The 16,958-nt window shown below is 35.7% G+C and overlaps 1 protein-coding gene across 1 annotated transcript in view; it reads right to left on the bottom strand.

Annotated features, from left to right (window-relative positions):
• Window positions 1–16,958, bottom strand: part of CFAP47 (cilia and flagella associated protein 47) — a 437,978-nt gene that overhangs the window by 115,499 nt on the left and 305,521 nt on the right. The window contains exon 48 of the mRNA XM_078364097.1: window positions 13,696–13,807. Within this exon, the coding sequence (XP_078220223.1) occupies window positions 13,696–13,807 (112 nt within the window). The remainder of the gene's footprint in view (window positions 1–13,695; window positions 13,808–16,958) is intronic.

The following is a 16,958-nucleotide window of genomic DNA, read 5'->3' as shown; positions in this document are numbered from 1 at the left end:
GAAGAGAGAAGTTTAATTTTCTTAATAAAAATGCTATCTTAGTTGCTCAAAATTCAAAGATAAAGATTTTCTCTAGAATGTAATGGGTGGATTCATCAGCCACTTCAACCGTCTTCCTAAGAAACCCAAATTTATATTCAATAGAGCACTCTAGTGCTCACAAACCCTCTAGAGTAATGCCATCATGAAGCATCAGAGCATAGGCTACATGGGAAAGCTGAGATCATAAAAAAAAGAAAAATGTCTAAAGGACCATGAGACCATCCAAGAATACCAAATATAGTATTTCCACAATGCCTCAATGTCTTGCTTTTAAAAATCACATCTGTCACCTAAAAGAGCATGAACTACTTTAGAGCAACCAATGCTTATTTTCAAAGACCAATGACACCAGATTGGTTTTGCTTCTACAAGTATGGCAGTCAGTACTGGTGATGGCAAAAATCCAAAAAGATCCAAATTCAGTTTTAACCAAGATATTGATAGCACTCTACCTAGTTTTTTCATTGAAATAAGCTATGATAGAGAAGGGACAAAAGAAGTTCCAAATCCCTCATATGCCTGTATCATATTTGGGAGTTGTCAAGAAAGGTATATATAATCACCTGGCATTTTAGGCTTCTGCAAATCAAATTAAGAAGGAAACAGTGAGGAGAAAGAAAAATCCAGAAAAAAAATTACATTAGATAATATCTCCACTGTTTCAGTGGTACTATGGTCAGTAAGTTTCTTTCAGTGTCAAAACTTGGACAAGATGACAAACAGAACAAGATGACTAGCAGTCCAGTAAGAACTTCTGACACAGCCAGAAAGAACTTCTCTCACCAAGACAGATCAGAATATTGAGGAATCTGGCATGCTTCAAGCAGACTGCCTGAAAGAATGCAATGAGAGAGGTTGAAGAGAGGGTCCAGATGTTGGGACTGAAGGAGGAGGAAGCTGGAAACCATGCATGATATTGCTGAGTGCCAGGATGCATTCCAGGCCCTGTACAGCTCCTGAAGAAAGGGGTGGGTGTGACATGTGTAAGCTGCTAGACCTGGAGAGAGCAGGGCTGTCTTTTCCATAGGACCAGGGTGAATCTGATCTGCATGCCCCACTGAACTCCAGCCCCTCCCAGAGTTCCTGCCAGGCCATGCCTGCATGCAGTACAGCCTTAGCTACCCCACCAAAACATTTTTTGCCAGCATCCACCACCACAACACTTTAACCTTATCCTCCTGTCACCCCACTGGAGCACTTTTGCTGACATCCTCCCACCAGAATGCATTTGCCTACAACCTCACCACTGTCCCTATGGGTCACAACCAGCTGCCACACCACTACTGTCACACAGAAGCACTTTCTGCCCATGGAATCCCCTGCCAGATGGCTTCCCACCCACAATGCCCCTGTCAGAGCACCTCTTGCAAATAGTGCCCACGCTATGTTCACTGGAGCACTTCTAGCTCTTGGCCTTCCCCCCAGGCACTTTCTTCTAGTGTCACCCTTGCTGGAGTGCATCCCACCTGTGGTATCCCTACCACCCCTGTCACAGTGTGTCCCACCAGTTGGTGCCACCATCAACCCAGCCCAAGTGCATCCCATCCATGGCACTCCTGCTGGAGAGTCTTCCACCTGTGGTACCCCCAAGTACCCCATCAGAGCACTTCCCACCCATAGTGCTGCCACCACCCCTACTGGAGCATTTATACTCACCATGTCCCCACCATCCCCTATGGAGTGCTGCTGCCAATAATCTGGCAGTGTCTCGGTTCCTCTATCCCAGCTGGGGCTTAACCTCAAGAGAACAGTGGACAAAGCCATGTATCCAGTACCAGCTACTCATGGATACAGCACACAGCCCAGCAATGTGGAATTGAGCATTTGCCCTCTGAAAGCATCCGCCCTCTGAAAGCATCCAGAAACTTAGTCATTTAATTATACACAACTTGCACAACAGTCACAATCAAGGGCAATAGTGATCATAAAAATATAAAGCCCATCCAAATGACAGCAACTTCAAATGATAAAGGAGTATCAGCCCTCACAGATAGAAAGAACCAGCACAGAACTCTGGCAAGTCTAAAAGTTACAATGTCTTTTTACCTCCAAATAAAATCACACTATCTTCCCAGAAATGGTTCTTAACCAGATTGAAATGGCTGAAATGTCAGACATAGAATTCAAAATCTGAATGGTAAGAAAGCTCATCAAGATATAAGAGAAGGCTGAAACCCAATCCAAGGAAAACAATAATCGATCCAATAATTGAAAGATGATATAGCTAATTTAAGAAAACCCAACTGAGCTTATGGAAATGAAAATTTCACTACAGGAATTTCAAAATACAACTGGAAGCATTAACAACAGAATAGATCAAGCTGAGGAAAGAATATCAGACCTGGAAGATCACTCATTCCAAGCAAATCATACAGACAAAAATTTAAAAAAATTTTTAGAAAATGAAGAAAATATCCAAGAAATATGGGATTAAGTAAAGACACCACATCTACAAGTCACTGGTATTCCTGAAAGAGAAGGAGAGAAAGCAAGCAACTTTGAAACCATATTTGAGGAGACAGTCTACAGAAATTTTCTCAGTCTCATTAGAGATTGGGATGCAAATTCAAGAAATGTAGAGGACCCCTGTGAGATATTATGCAAGATGACCATTCTCAAAACACATAGTCATCAGATTCTCCAAGGTCAATGTAAGAGAAAAAATATTCAAGGCACCTAGAAGAAAGGGAAGGTCACTTACAAAGGGAACCCCATAAAGCTATTCATAGAAGTTTCAGCAGAAACCTTACAAACCAGAAGAAATAAGGGGCCTATTTTCAACATCCTTAAAGAAAATAATTCCAATCAAGAATTTCATTTCTCACCAAAGTAAACTTCATATGTGAATAAGAAATGAAATCCTTTTCAGACAAGCAAACGCTAAACAAATTTGTTGCCACCAGATCTGCCTTTAAAAAGGTCCTAAAAAAGTACTAAACATGGAAATAAAAGAACAATACCTGCCACCACAAAAACACACTTAAGAACATGCTCTATTGACACTATAAATCAACTATACAATCAAGTCTACATACCAACCACCTAACAGCACGATAACAAGATCAAACCCTCACATATTAGTATTGATGCAATGTAAATTGGTTAAATATCCAACTTAAAAAGCATAGAGTGGCAAGTTGAATAAATAAGCACAAACCAACTATCTGCTATCTTCAAAAGACCCATGTCGCAAGTAACAAAACCCATAGTTTCAAAATAATGGGATAGAGAAAGATCCATAATGCAAACTGAAAACAGAAAAGGAATAGGCATTGCAATTCTTACATAAAACAATTTTAAATCAACAATGACCAAAAAGGACAAAGGACATTACATAATGACAAAAGGCTCTATCTAACAAGAAGACTTACTATACTAAATGTATACACACCCAGATTTATAGGAACACCCAGATTTATAAAATAAGTTCTTAGAGATCTACCAAGAGATTTTGACAATCACACAAAATTATTGATCATCAGAGAAATGCAAATCAAAACTACAATGAGATATCATCTCACCCCAGGTGAAATGGCTTATATCCAAAAGGCAGGCAATAACGAATGCTGGAGAGGATGTGGAGAAAGGGGAACCCTCATATGCTGTTGTTGGGAATGTAAATTAGCACAACTGTGAAGAACAGTTTTGAGGTTCCTTAAAAAACAAAAAATATATATACCATTTGATTCAGTAATCCCACCACTGAGCATATATCTAAAATAAAAGAAATCAAGATATCTAAGAGATATCTATACTCCCATGTTTGCTGCAGCACTGTTCACGATATTTAAGTTTTGGAAGCAACCTAAGTATACATCAACAGATGAATAAAGAAAATGTGTACATATACACAATGGAGTACTATTTAGCCATAAAAAATGAGAGCCTATCATTCGTAATAACATAGATGCAATTGGAAATCATTAGGTTAAATGAAACGAACCAGGCACAGAAAGACAAACATTGCATTTTCTCACTTATTTCTGGATCTAAAAATAAAAACAACTGAATTTATGGTGTCAGAGAGTAGAAGGATGGTTACCAGAGACTGGGAAGGGTAGTGGGGGATTGGTGAGAGGTAGGAATGGTTAATGGGTATGATGCAATAGAAGAAATGAATAAGACCTCTGTTTGACAGCACAACAGGGTGACTATAGACAATCATAACTGTACATTTTAAAATAACTAAAAGGTTGTATTTGGATTGTCTGTTAACAAATAATAGATGTTTGAGGGAATGGATATCCCATTCTCCATGATGTATTTCACACTGCATGCCCTTATCAAACTATTTCATGTACCCCATAAATATATACAATATATATCCACAAAAATTAAAAAGTAAAAAAATTAAAAGAAACACAAAGCCAAAGGCATCACACTACCTAACATGAAACTATACCACAAAGCTAAAGTAACCAAAATAGGAAGGTACTTGTACAGAGATAGACACATCGACCAATCCAACACTTTACAGAAACCAGAAATAAAGCTGAACACCTACAGCCATCTGATCTTTGACAAAGTCAACAATAACAAGCAATAAGGAAAGGACTCCCTACTCAATAAATAGTACTGGGATAATTGTCTAGCCATATGTCCAAGATTGAAACTGTACTTCTTCCTTTCACCAAACACAAAATGGAACTCAAGGTTGATTAAAGACTTAAATGTAAGACCCTAAACTATAAAAAATCCTAGAAGAAAACCTAAGACATACCATTCTGAACACAGACTTTGGCAAAGATGTCTTATTGAATATACCAAAAGCAATTGTAACAAAATCAAAACCAGACAAGGAGGACCTAATTAAACTAAAAAGCTTCTACATAGCAAGAGAAACAGACAACATATTAAACAGACAAACTTACGGAACGGGAGAAAATAATTTGCAAAGTATGCACTCAAGAAAGGTCTAATACCTATAAGTAACTTAAATCAATAAGCACAAAGCAAACTACTCCATTAAAATGTAGCTAAATACATGAACAGACTCTTCTTAAAAGACAAACATGTAATCAACAAATATATGAAAAATACTGATCATAACTAAATATTAGAGACATGTTAATCAAAAGCTCTATGAGATAACCATCTCATGCCAATCTGAATGGTTATTACTAAAAGTCAGAAAATAACAGATGCTGGTGAGGTTGTGAAGAAAAAAGAACACTTACACATTGCTGTGTGTAATTTACACTGGGAATGCAAATTAGTTCAGCCTCTGTGGAAAGCAGTTTGGATACTTCTTAAAGAACTATGAACTATCATTTGACCCAGCAATCCTACTATGTGGCATATATCCAAAGGGAAATAAATCGTTCCACCAAAAGTACATATGTACTCATATTGTTTATCACAGGGCTATTCACAATAACAAAGGCATGGAATCAACCAAGATGACCAGCAATAGTGTACACACACACACACACACACACACACACACACACACACCATAGAACACTATGCAGCCATAAAAATGAATGAAATTGTGTCATTTGCAGCAACATAGATGCAGCTGGAGGTCATTATCCTGAACAAACTAACACAGGAACAAAAAACCAAATATCACATGTTCTCACTTATAAATGAGAGCTAAAGATTAATAGACATGGGCACAAAGATGGGAGCAATAGACACTGGGGATGGCCTGAGGGGAAAAGCGGGGAGAAGGGCATTGGTTGGAAAACTACTTATCAGGTACTATGCTAAATACCTTGGTGACAAAGTCATTTGTACACCAAGCCTCAGCAACATGCAATTTACTCATGTAACAAACTTACACATGTACTCCCTGAATCTAAATAAAAGTAGGAAAGAAAAAAAATTAATAAGACACATTGTGGTGGAGTGATGCAGAGTGAATACTTTGGAGTCAAACTTCCCAGGCTCCAATTCCAGTTCCGCCATTGACAAACCAGAAGACTAAAAAAATTAAGCTCTCCATGACTTAGTTTCCTTCTTGGTACAACAAAGAAAATAATAGTGCCTATATCAAATACTGTATTTATTTAGACACCCTGAAACTCTAAATATTATCTATATTTCACAAACAAAAAAACCTGATATTCAGGGAGGTTAAGTAAATTACCCAAGATTGCACAATTAAAGAAAGATAATATTGGTAGTTGAAGTGATGTGTGTCAAATTACGTAATATAATAAGAAAATTTATTTTACTGCCTTCTGCATGTTCTACATTAGAGGCTTCACAGTGCTATTACTCATTGATGACATAAGAGGTGATAGAGGAATTATTTATATTGCATTACTATGGATGAAGAAACCGATGCTCTGCTCTAGGGATGGAATAATCTGACTGAGGTACCACAGTGGTACCAGGTAAGTAATCAGAGTCTTTTATTTATGTAACATGGAAACATAAAAAAAATTATATGTTGACAGTGGCCTTTCATTTGTAAAAAGCCGCATTTATTTCCGAAAATATTACATATTCCTAAGATACATAAACTCACACTGAAACTACATTTTATATAAAGTTATCCTCAATTGCTATAATATTCCTGTTTCAAGTCCTAAAAATAGTTATGCATTAATTAAATGTCAAAAATCAAAGACGGCTTATTCAGGATATTCAAATGTACTATGGCTTATATTCCAGAATAAAAATAATAAATATTAAAGAGCTCTCATTGTAAAGAAAATTGTTTCTTTATATTCTAGAAAGTAATACCTAAAAATCGTTTTATAAAGACAAAATAAGCCTAATAATAAATAATAAGCCTATATACTAAATATATCAATAGTATATATTTAGTGTTAAAAAAAACAAAACTTCATATTTCTCAAGCCAACTCTATTGGTTTGGGGATCCTTGATCAAAGCTAACTAAAAGCTTGTTTGCAATTGTTTGAACAAAGATTTCTTATGCCAATATCATAACAGATCCCATTCTAGTGTAGCAAGTTTCAAATTACAAATTTTTAGAAATGAATCGTTGGCTATACATAAACAAGTATGAAGTTTACAGTTGTGTTAAATTTAATGAACAGTAATTTTTCAGCAAGTAAGAAAGCACTTTTGGGTGCTGTTAAACAAAATACGAGGTGAATTTTGACAAAATCAAAATTGATCATTCTTACTTGCTAGAGCTACGAGGTTACTAAGGGCGATGAATAATAAGAAAATTTCACACTACTATAGCATCGATGTTCAAGTTAGAAACAAAGACTACTCATGTGACTGGAAACCCATCGGTCCTTTGTACTTAGTTCTCAGTGTGGAGTAAAAAGATTTAAAGCACCTTGGTGACTACAGTGAATTGAGTCCACGTAGTGTTATATAAAATCCAAAGACTTGCCACTGTAAGTGCACAAAATACACACTGTGTGCAAATATTTTTGCTGGCCAGGTGCAGTGGCTCGTGCCTATAATCTCAGCAATTTGGGAGGCCAAGGCAGATGGATTACTTGAGCCCAGGAGTTCAAGAACAGCCTGAGTAACATGGTCAGATTCCATATGTTAAAAAATTAAAAAACAGCCAGGCGTGGTGGTGCACAACTGTTGTCCCAACTACATAGGAGGTTGAGGTGGGAGGATTGCTGAGTCCAGGAGGTTGAAGCTACAGTGAGCCATGTTCACATCACCTGAACTCTAGCCTGGGCAAAAGGATTAGACCCTGTCTCAATTTATAAAAAGAAAAAGAAAATATTCTTGTTGTATAATATTTGGAGACAGTTTTAGGCCACCAGGTCATGATCAAAATAATAAAGTCTTCTAGCCTGGTTTTGTTCATGCGTTTAAACGGCTCATAATTCAATAAATGATTCTTGTAATAGCCTTTCTCTGTTGCACTTCCATCAATCCTGTGGGCAAAGGGAAGATTATTCGATTACTGAGTTGTACCCCCTCTTTTTATGTCCTTCAGGTTCACAAATAAAATGTCATTGATGACTGTAAGAATTCTAAAAACTTTTTCCTTGGAGATGAAAGTATATTTGTTGCTTATATGTAGAAGTTCCCAAGAGATAATTATGAAGTCCTATACTAAGGCTTTAAAAAAATCAACTGTGCTAGTTAACCATGAAAGCTTTTTAAAAATATTTATGGGTTTCCATTTTTATTTGGAAATTCAGAGAATCCTCTTCCAACTGAAAATTTTAAGTTAAACACACAGAAACTAAAACAGCATGAATCTACTGTAGTGGGTCATCACTGGAGATGACATTTGTTCTGGGATATATGCTACCCAGTAATAGTTGGAATCTTGGCTTTAGGGACTATAAATGGGAATCAAATAGCAAAATCATTAGTCAAAGAGCTCACATTTGCATGGTTTGGGGTACAGTTTTCACATATTTTTGGACCAACAAATCCCAAATTAATGATTTAGCTTCCTAGCTCTAGACATAGAAAGGGAGCCACAGAAGTATCTTTACAAGTCTACAGTTACCTGTTTGTTGTTTGTAAAACATGTTTTTTAAAGCTGTAGTTTAACCCTGATATTCACAAACTGAAAAACACTAAGCTGATTAGTGACATCCTCATACAGAGCTCAGAAAAGTCATGCCAGAGACATGAGATCTATGTAGATTATTAAAGGACACCTGGAGCAAATTGTTAGGAAAATGATGTGTAATATATACCAAATGATATAATCTCAATTCTTATACTTACGAGTTAGTTTTGCTAGTACTATGTTACAAATTAGTTGCTTTAGGTCGTGAACATGCATCTTTACAGCCATATCTAAATCATATTTGTGAACCATATTATGTTGTTGCAATCAAAATAAAATTAAGGATTACTATTAATAAAGTATACAATCACCATTAAGGCCTACTCATCTTCACCTGTATAATAGTGTTGTGCCAAACAAAACAGCTTCTAGCTAACATAAATAAAAATTTAGTTGCATATTTCACCACTGCAAATAAGCAGCAGGCCATTACTCTGTGTCTACAGTTGGTTACACACTAATCCTGTAACAATGAATAGTAGTAATAGCTTTTTGTATTCTCATATGTATCTATATCAGATAGGTCATGTTATAGTCACAAAAGAAAGAATTAAGCAATCATATTTTATTGCATTAACACATTATTTCTCTCACACCTGCAAACATGGTGATTTTGGCTTGGATTTGTTTGTTTGTTTCTCCTTAAGGTTTTGTGTTTTTGTATCTAGGTTGACTTATTATATATTTTCAATTTTTTTCTGAAACTTAATGACATAAAAAGATAACTTTGAAGTCAAGATAGAACTAGGCTTTCATTCCTAAGCAGTAAGCTTCTCCTTCTGATTACTTTCCCCTCACAGTTATTGGTATCACTTTGCTTAGAGCTTCTTAGTGTCAGAAGTACATTGGACTCTATTTTCTCCTTTCTTTTTCATATTCAGTTTTCATCAAATACAACTATGGAAGACACTCCAATGCACTAATGATATATCGTTTCAGGAATGAGGCACTTACTCCTATAGCTACTGGAAATAATGCTGGAAGATAACCATCAGGTCAGCCCTCTTGAAAAAATAGGGCTTATTTTTTCATGCAGCACCTTACTTGAAAAAATAAAATAAAAGCTTCACTCAAAGTCAAACCTCCTTCCACATGTAGCCCACTTTCAACGACTGATCAACAGAGTACTGTGAAGGCTTAATCTCTTTCTGCTGACTAGGGACAACTCTGAAGGGCCATCCCAGCTTCAGGGGCCTTAATGAGTTGTCTGAAGCCTTCAGTGGGCCTTTGCCAAAGCTCTTTCTCTACCCCTGCTGAATATACTTTATCTTTTTTGTTCCGGAAGTGTTGCTCATAACACTTTCTCTAATAAATGTCCTGCTTTCTAACCTCCTATCTCAGAATCTGTTCTCCTGGGAACTCAACCTGCTACAGAATCATTTTCCCTCTTTATTTATCTTGAAGCTGTCCCTCTGTTTCTTAATTCATTATCATTGTCTAGTTTCTTCTGCCCTAACTCTGATTTAGAATGGCCCATCTTCACTTTTTGTTCCATGGTCAAATAGGCATTTGAAGCAAACCTACACACAGGCACACTTGGAATGTGATTGTAGATCACTGCAGGCTGCTTTGAAAAATTCCAAATCCACCCAGTTCCCAGAATTTCTTTCTACCAACAAACATACCAAATATAATACTGGTATAACAGTGCCCCCACAAAAATCCTCCCTGCAGAGAGTTCCTATACATACCAGTCATTTCCTACAACTCTTTGTCTGTGGGCACTCACTGTACAGATCTCTGACCTAAGAGAAAATTTTGATCTATTATAAATAAGGCTTAATGGATAATACTCCAACTCCCTTGTGCTTCAATATGACAATTCTTTCTGAAGGTCCCCAGTGAGATCCCTGTTTTCAGCAGTAATCTGAAAGCTAGCTTGCTTACTTATCGGCTTTCTCCCTCCAGCATCTCACTTCCCCATTTACTTAGTGTGCTTTCCAGGATCAGCTCTCAGATTAACTACTTGCAATTAAACTCTTGACCTAGGGTTTTCTCTTGGGAGTCGGTACACAGAACTGATTACCTTGGATATTGCCAAAGACCCCTAAATGATCTCCCAGATCTTAGTGGCCTATCACACCCCTCCTGTCTGTTTTATATATTACCTCCAGAGTTCCCTTTTTTAAACTCAGTTAACTCATGCCCCTTGCTTCCACAGCAATCTTCAATGGTTCCTGGTGCAAAGTAAAATAAAATTCTGCCCTAAAATGTCTACTTGCATTGCTAATTGTATGTCACTCTATATTCCCTACCTCACACACATACTCCAAACATACCCATCTACTTTTTAATTTACAGAAACTGTCCTCTCTGTGTTTTCAATAAGGTTATTTCTCCACTGGAAGGTTCCTCCAACCCCCTGCCATATCCTTCAAGGTTCAGATCAAATCCACCATCCCCGATGAAGCCCTCCTCTCAGACCCCCATTGTTGGGATTATTATTTCCTTTCACCATGCTCCCAGTGCTATGATTAAACTTTAGATGTATCAAAGCATACCTTGATTGAGATGATTTGTCGATACCAATTTCTACCACCAGATGTGAATTTCCAGGAAGCAGGAGCCACATCATATTATTTAGATATAGTAGCAATATTCAAAATAAATAAACAAACCTATATACCAACACTGACCAATCAGAAAGGACACCTGATCTAGGTCCTGAAGCATTCTGATGTTTTATGTGTTAACACTTTAGTTGCTGCTAAATTGCTGGGAGGTTCCAAGGGTTCTGGGTGAGGGGCTGTGGTGTCTAGACTGGCAAGGGTTATTTGATAGTGAAGCTCAAACAACTGAATATTTGCCAACATATAAGAAAAAACCAGCTGTTATAATATTTCAATAAGCAAAGCATAATTAGTTGAGTGTCAGCTTTTTTCATAACTACTATGTTTATTAAGGCTTTCTAAATCATAGGTCTTTAGTAAATAATTATATATAAGAACAGAATTGAAAATGAACACAAAATTTTTAAAAAGTATCTGATGCATACACACATGTGTGTATACATGCATGCACCCATACATGGATACGGTTCTTTAACCAGCAAAAGCAGGCAAATTCGCATATGTTTGAAATTTTTATAATCTAGTTTTCATTATATCACTTCAGATTAGTTAGCAGCTGTTCAGAAGCAATTGTATTTACACTGCTTAATCTGCAGCTTAAATCTATAGTTTAAGTCTTCCAATAGTAATATCAATAAAAATTAGAGCTAGGCTCCCTTTTACAGGCTGTTTTTCCAAATCATAATGGCACAATTAATTTAATTCTAAGGCAGTGCCTTGGAAACAGCTAATGTGATGATGTTTCGTAAATATTTTTCAAAATTATGAAGCCTGTAAAATGGTTTGGATAGCCAGAAACATTAACCTAATTCATCCTCACTTAACATTGTCACCTGAGCTGCCTCAGGTTACATCATCTACCTTCTAAATCCTTTCAAACCAACATGTTAATAGTCCATATCTGAATAGTGAAAATATGTATTGAGATATTGTGGTATCATAAAAGCTGCTAAAACCAACAACAACAGAAAAGATTACACAAAGGAAAGGCCTGCCAAATCTAATTATTTAATTTTTCATAAGTCTATTCCAATAACTTTAAGAGTTTGAGACCAGGGGCTTTGTGGCTGCTATAAACATTCTGAATTCAACAATATTTCACAGTTTATGGTTTCTTACGTCTTTCTTCTCATAAGTAGCAGAACTCACTGCCTTCTATAGAACAGGAAACTGAGATTGACTATGCTTTATCAAAACTAATTACACCGATTCTGAATGACTTGTTGCCTTTTACAAAAGACTAGTTAAAACTCTAAAATTAAGGAATATATACCAACTACTAGTACTGTCATTGACAATTATAATGAAAATGAAAATTTACATTTCTTTTATTTATTTATTTATTTATTTATTTATTTATTTTTTAATTGACATTTCTTTAAATCAATTCGCTTCTTATGGATTACCTAAAAAATGGTAAAACTATGTTAGTTTATGAAAATGCTTGGACTAGAGACATTATAGCTCAAATCTACCTATCAAATGAGGACTTATTAATGGGCTTTGTAAATCCAAACACCTCAAAAACAAGAGGAATATTTCAGAAGATGCTAACAATTTTTGTTGTGTTGGCATTTGAGGTTAAGCACATGAGAAGCAGGGAGTGGGCATGGGCAGCTGTTTCTTCCTACATAAATTCTATTACGGTGGTAATAATTGGATCACTGTGGTTGTCATTCTGAAATTTCCCTTCTTTTTAATAGCATAGGAATCCAGTATACACTGCACTTTCTTCTTTGCAGCAGCTCTCTATCACTTCTATACTAGATATATACCCTTCTCTTAAACAGTTTGTTGAGGTAAGGAGGGATGAGAGGCTACGACATCCAAGGAGCCACTACATATGTAAGTATAGAAAGAATATGTGTATATGCATATGCTTTCTAAACTTCTAAAGCTGTATCCACCTACCTACATTATGATAATTTCCTCAACAGTATCCAACTACCATAGGAAATTTAATTTTCTCCCAAATAGGATGACTTATTCCTTTGATGAATCATAATCCCTCAGTACTAGCTATTACTCCTTTTATCACTTCTTATCCCTCTCCCTTCAAAAAGTAATAGGAACACCTCTAAATCCTATTCCCATGTAAGTAATTTTGTTTAGGGACCATTGGAGAAAACTGCATAAATACATACTTTATTACAGAAAAGGGAAGATAAAGGAAAAAAATCACATATATCAAATCTTTAACTTATTTTTCATATATCAAGGAAGTGCCACATGATGTTTTTATAATACCCAGTCCTGTAAATAAACATTATCTTAAAACATCATTGGGTTGAAATACTGGTATAACTATTTGAAAGTATTTATCACATTTTAAATGTAAACACCCTTAATTAAATATTTCCATTTATAGGAATTTGTTCCACAAATAAGTTTGAATAAATGGCCAAGATAATATAGCACTAAACATAAACTGTGTTCATCAAAGCCCTGATTATTCAGAAAGCTAATGACTGAAATGTAAAACTAAATTTTCTTCTGAATCACTTAATAGAAAGATGAAAAACAAATTGCATTTTTATTTTGTCTCATTATATTTCCATCCTAGTGTAGTAGCAAAATGACTAATATTTTAAAATAAATAGTATACCTTTCATTACACCACGTTTCCAAGGGTGCACATGTAGAAGGTATGGAATGTCTTTACTCGGGTATATGGTAATCTCTGGATTTCCCCACACTATTGGAAGATCTGTAGTCACCTAGAAAAGATAATTCAAAAATAAGAATTACGTAGGATCAACATAAAATATTTTTCTATGCTTTAGTATGTTACATTACATGAAATTACTGCAACAAGTTAAAGCATAGAAAAAAATTGAAATTTAATTTAAATACTCCCCAAATCATTCACTGTTTAACAAAATAGCAAGCCAGAAAAATTCTACCTCCAGTGGAAAAGAAATATAAGAAGAAATCTATTTAAAATTGGAACAAAGGAAATTATTCTTACAAAACAAATAATACTTATATTCTGCTACTACTTATACTAAGATCGGTGATGCTTAGAAAGTCTGAATATCTCTCATCAACCATGCACAATTGTCTTTAGGCAGAAAACAGATGAACCATTTCAATACATTTCTACATCAGTATTAATAAAACAAATAAAAAATATTTAAGCAGCATTTGACCACACCCTGGCTAAATCCAACTTTCAGTTTACTAGGTGCTTATATCTTTCTATTACCCACTGCTCAGGCAAACAATAATCTACTTTGTGTCTCTACATATGAGCCTATTATGAACAATTATTAGAAATGAAATTAAACAGTATGATGTGGACTTCTGTCACTGACTTCTTATTTAGAATACATTTTTGAATTTTTTAATACTTTTTTTCTTTGAGACGGAGTTTTACTCCTGTTGCCCAGGCTGGAGTGCAATGGTGTGATCTCCGCTCACCACAACCTCCACCTCCTGGATTCAAGCAATTCTCCTGCCTCAGCCTTCCAAGTAGCTGTGATTACAGGCATGCACCACCACACCCAGCTAATTTGGTATTTTTAGTAGAGACAGGGTTTCTCTGTATTGGTCAAGCTGGTCTCGAACTCCTGACCTCAAGTGATCCACCCATCTTGGCCTCCCAAAGTGCTGGGATTACAGGCATGAGCCACTGCACCCAGCCAACTTTTTCATACTTCTACTGGATAAGAAATTACATATATTTACGATGTACAACATGATGTTTTGATATATGTACACATTGTGAAATGGCTAAATCAAGCTAATCTAGGCATTATCTTACATAGTTATTTTGGTGGTGAACAAAAAATCTATTCTCTTAGCTCTTTTCAAAAATACAATATGTTGTTATAATTATCATAACAATGTTTACACTAGATATAATAAGTCTCTTGAACTGATTTCTTCTAACTGCAGTTTTGTGGCCTTTGATTCACATCTCTCCAACGACTCCCCTCATCAGCCCCTGATAACCACTATTCTACTCTCCTCTTCTATGAACTGAACTTTTTTAGATTCCACATACAATTGAGATCATGCAGTATTTTCCTTTCTGTGCCTGGCTTATTTCACTCAACATAATGACCTCCAGGTTCATCCATGTCACAAATGACAGGATTTCCTTCTGTTTTAAGACTGAATAGTATTTCTTTGTATATATATATCACATTTTCTTTATCTATTCATTTGTTGATGGACACAGGTTTAGTCCCTATCTTGGCTACTGTGAATAATGCTGCAATGAACATGAAAGTGCAGATATTTCTTTGACATACAGATTTCCATCCTTTTGAATATATACCCAGCGGTGGAATTACAGAATCATATGATAGTTCTATTTTTAATTTCTGGAAGAAACTTCATAATGTTTATCATAATGGCTGTACTAATTTAAACTCTCACCAACAGTTTAAAAGAGTTTTCCTTTACCCACATTCTCACCAACCCTTGTTTTTTAATTCTCTTTTCTAGGAATCTTCAAACATTCCAGTAGTGTAGGGGAAGTCCATATATCACCATAGACTCTGGTAATACAAGTTCCCTTAGAGACAGCTTTAAACAATTTCTTATTTTCTTGGGCATTGGTCATACTTTCCTGTTTCTTTGTGTCCTTTTGCTTCATCTCATAATTTCTTATTGAAAACTACTTTTTATATAAGATAATGTAGCCACTTTGGAAATCATTTCATCACCTCCTAATGGTTAGTTTTTGTTGTTCTTGATCTTGTTTTGTTCTATTATGGTTTAGTGACTTTTCTGAACTAATTCTGTAAAGTTTGTATTCACTGTAGTATGTGCCCACTGAAGCTCTGCTTGGTTGGGTTAGTGATCAGCAAAAATTTGCCACAGGTTTCTATAAATGGTGAAAGAACCAATAAATCTTCTGTCCTTTGACAAGGAATAATTGTGTGTGTATGTGTGTGTGTGTGTGTGTGTATGTGTGTGTGTGTGTGTGTTGTGTATACCTTAAGTACTCTAGTAGTTTAAAATTCTGACTTAGCCTTAATTTTCAGCTCTCACAATTTCTCTTTGTCAGCCAGTGGTAAAAAACTAGGACTCTCAGGGCTTTCACAGGCTTTCACACAATCTTGAACATCCATGTGACCTGCCTGCTCCCCAGGAAAATGCCAGAGATTTTCGAATCCCCTAAGGGCATTTTATATTCCAGATCTTCAAGTTTTTAGCCAATCTCTTATTTGCTGCTCCTGTTATTGCAGCCTCAGGCAATTGCAATGTTAAACAATTGCTGGTAAATAATTTGGACAAATGCTCTAAGGGATAGGGCCTATCCATCAGAGTAAACTCTGAGACAAGTCAAATAATGATAATGCCTTCCTTGTGGGATGCTGCTAGAAAACTTGGAAAAAGATCATTTCTTTTGACTGCAAAGCTGCTGGTTTTCACAGTTACTACAGTTGTAAGACTGAAGAGCTAAGGAGAGAGGCATAGAAGTAATCCAAGTAAAAATGCCACAATACATCCTGCTCTTACCAGAATTCCAAGTTTTTCTTAAATATATACTCCTTAGATTATTTCAAGTCATTAATTTCAAGATCATCAAAAAATTTGATTTTGACAATTTTTTCCAGAGTTTTCATTGCATTTAAAAAATGAATTTACAAAGCTTCTTGTTTCACCTTTGTGGAAGCCCCACATCTCTTGTCTTCTTTATTATATAATTATTTTCCACTACTTTGTTAATTTGATAAAATTCTACAGCATTTTACCTACATCTCATTTATGTTCTCTAATTTTTAGTTTCCTCTATTATGTTAAAGAGGTCTCAACTTTCAGCAATAAAATAAAATGTATATTAAAACGCTTCCTAAAAATACAAAGCATCATAAAAATAGTTACTACACCAATGAAAAACTGAACAATGAAAAG

The sequence above is a fragment of the Callithrix jacchus genome, chromosome X, assembly GCF_049354715.1.
Source record: "Callithrix jacchus isolate 240 chromosome X, calJac240_pri, whole genome shotgun sequence".
Lineage (NCBI taxonomy): Eukaryota > Metazoa > Chordata > Mammalia > Primates > Cebidae > Callithrix > Callithrix jacchus.
The sequence above is the reverse complement of the archived record's forward strand: the minus strand, read 5'-3'. Positions and strand labels throughout refer to the sequence as shown.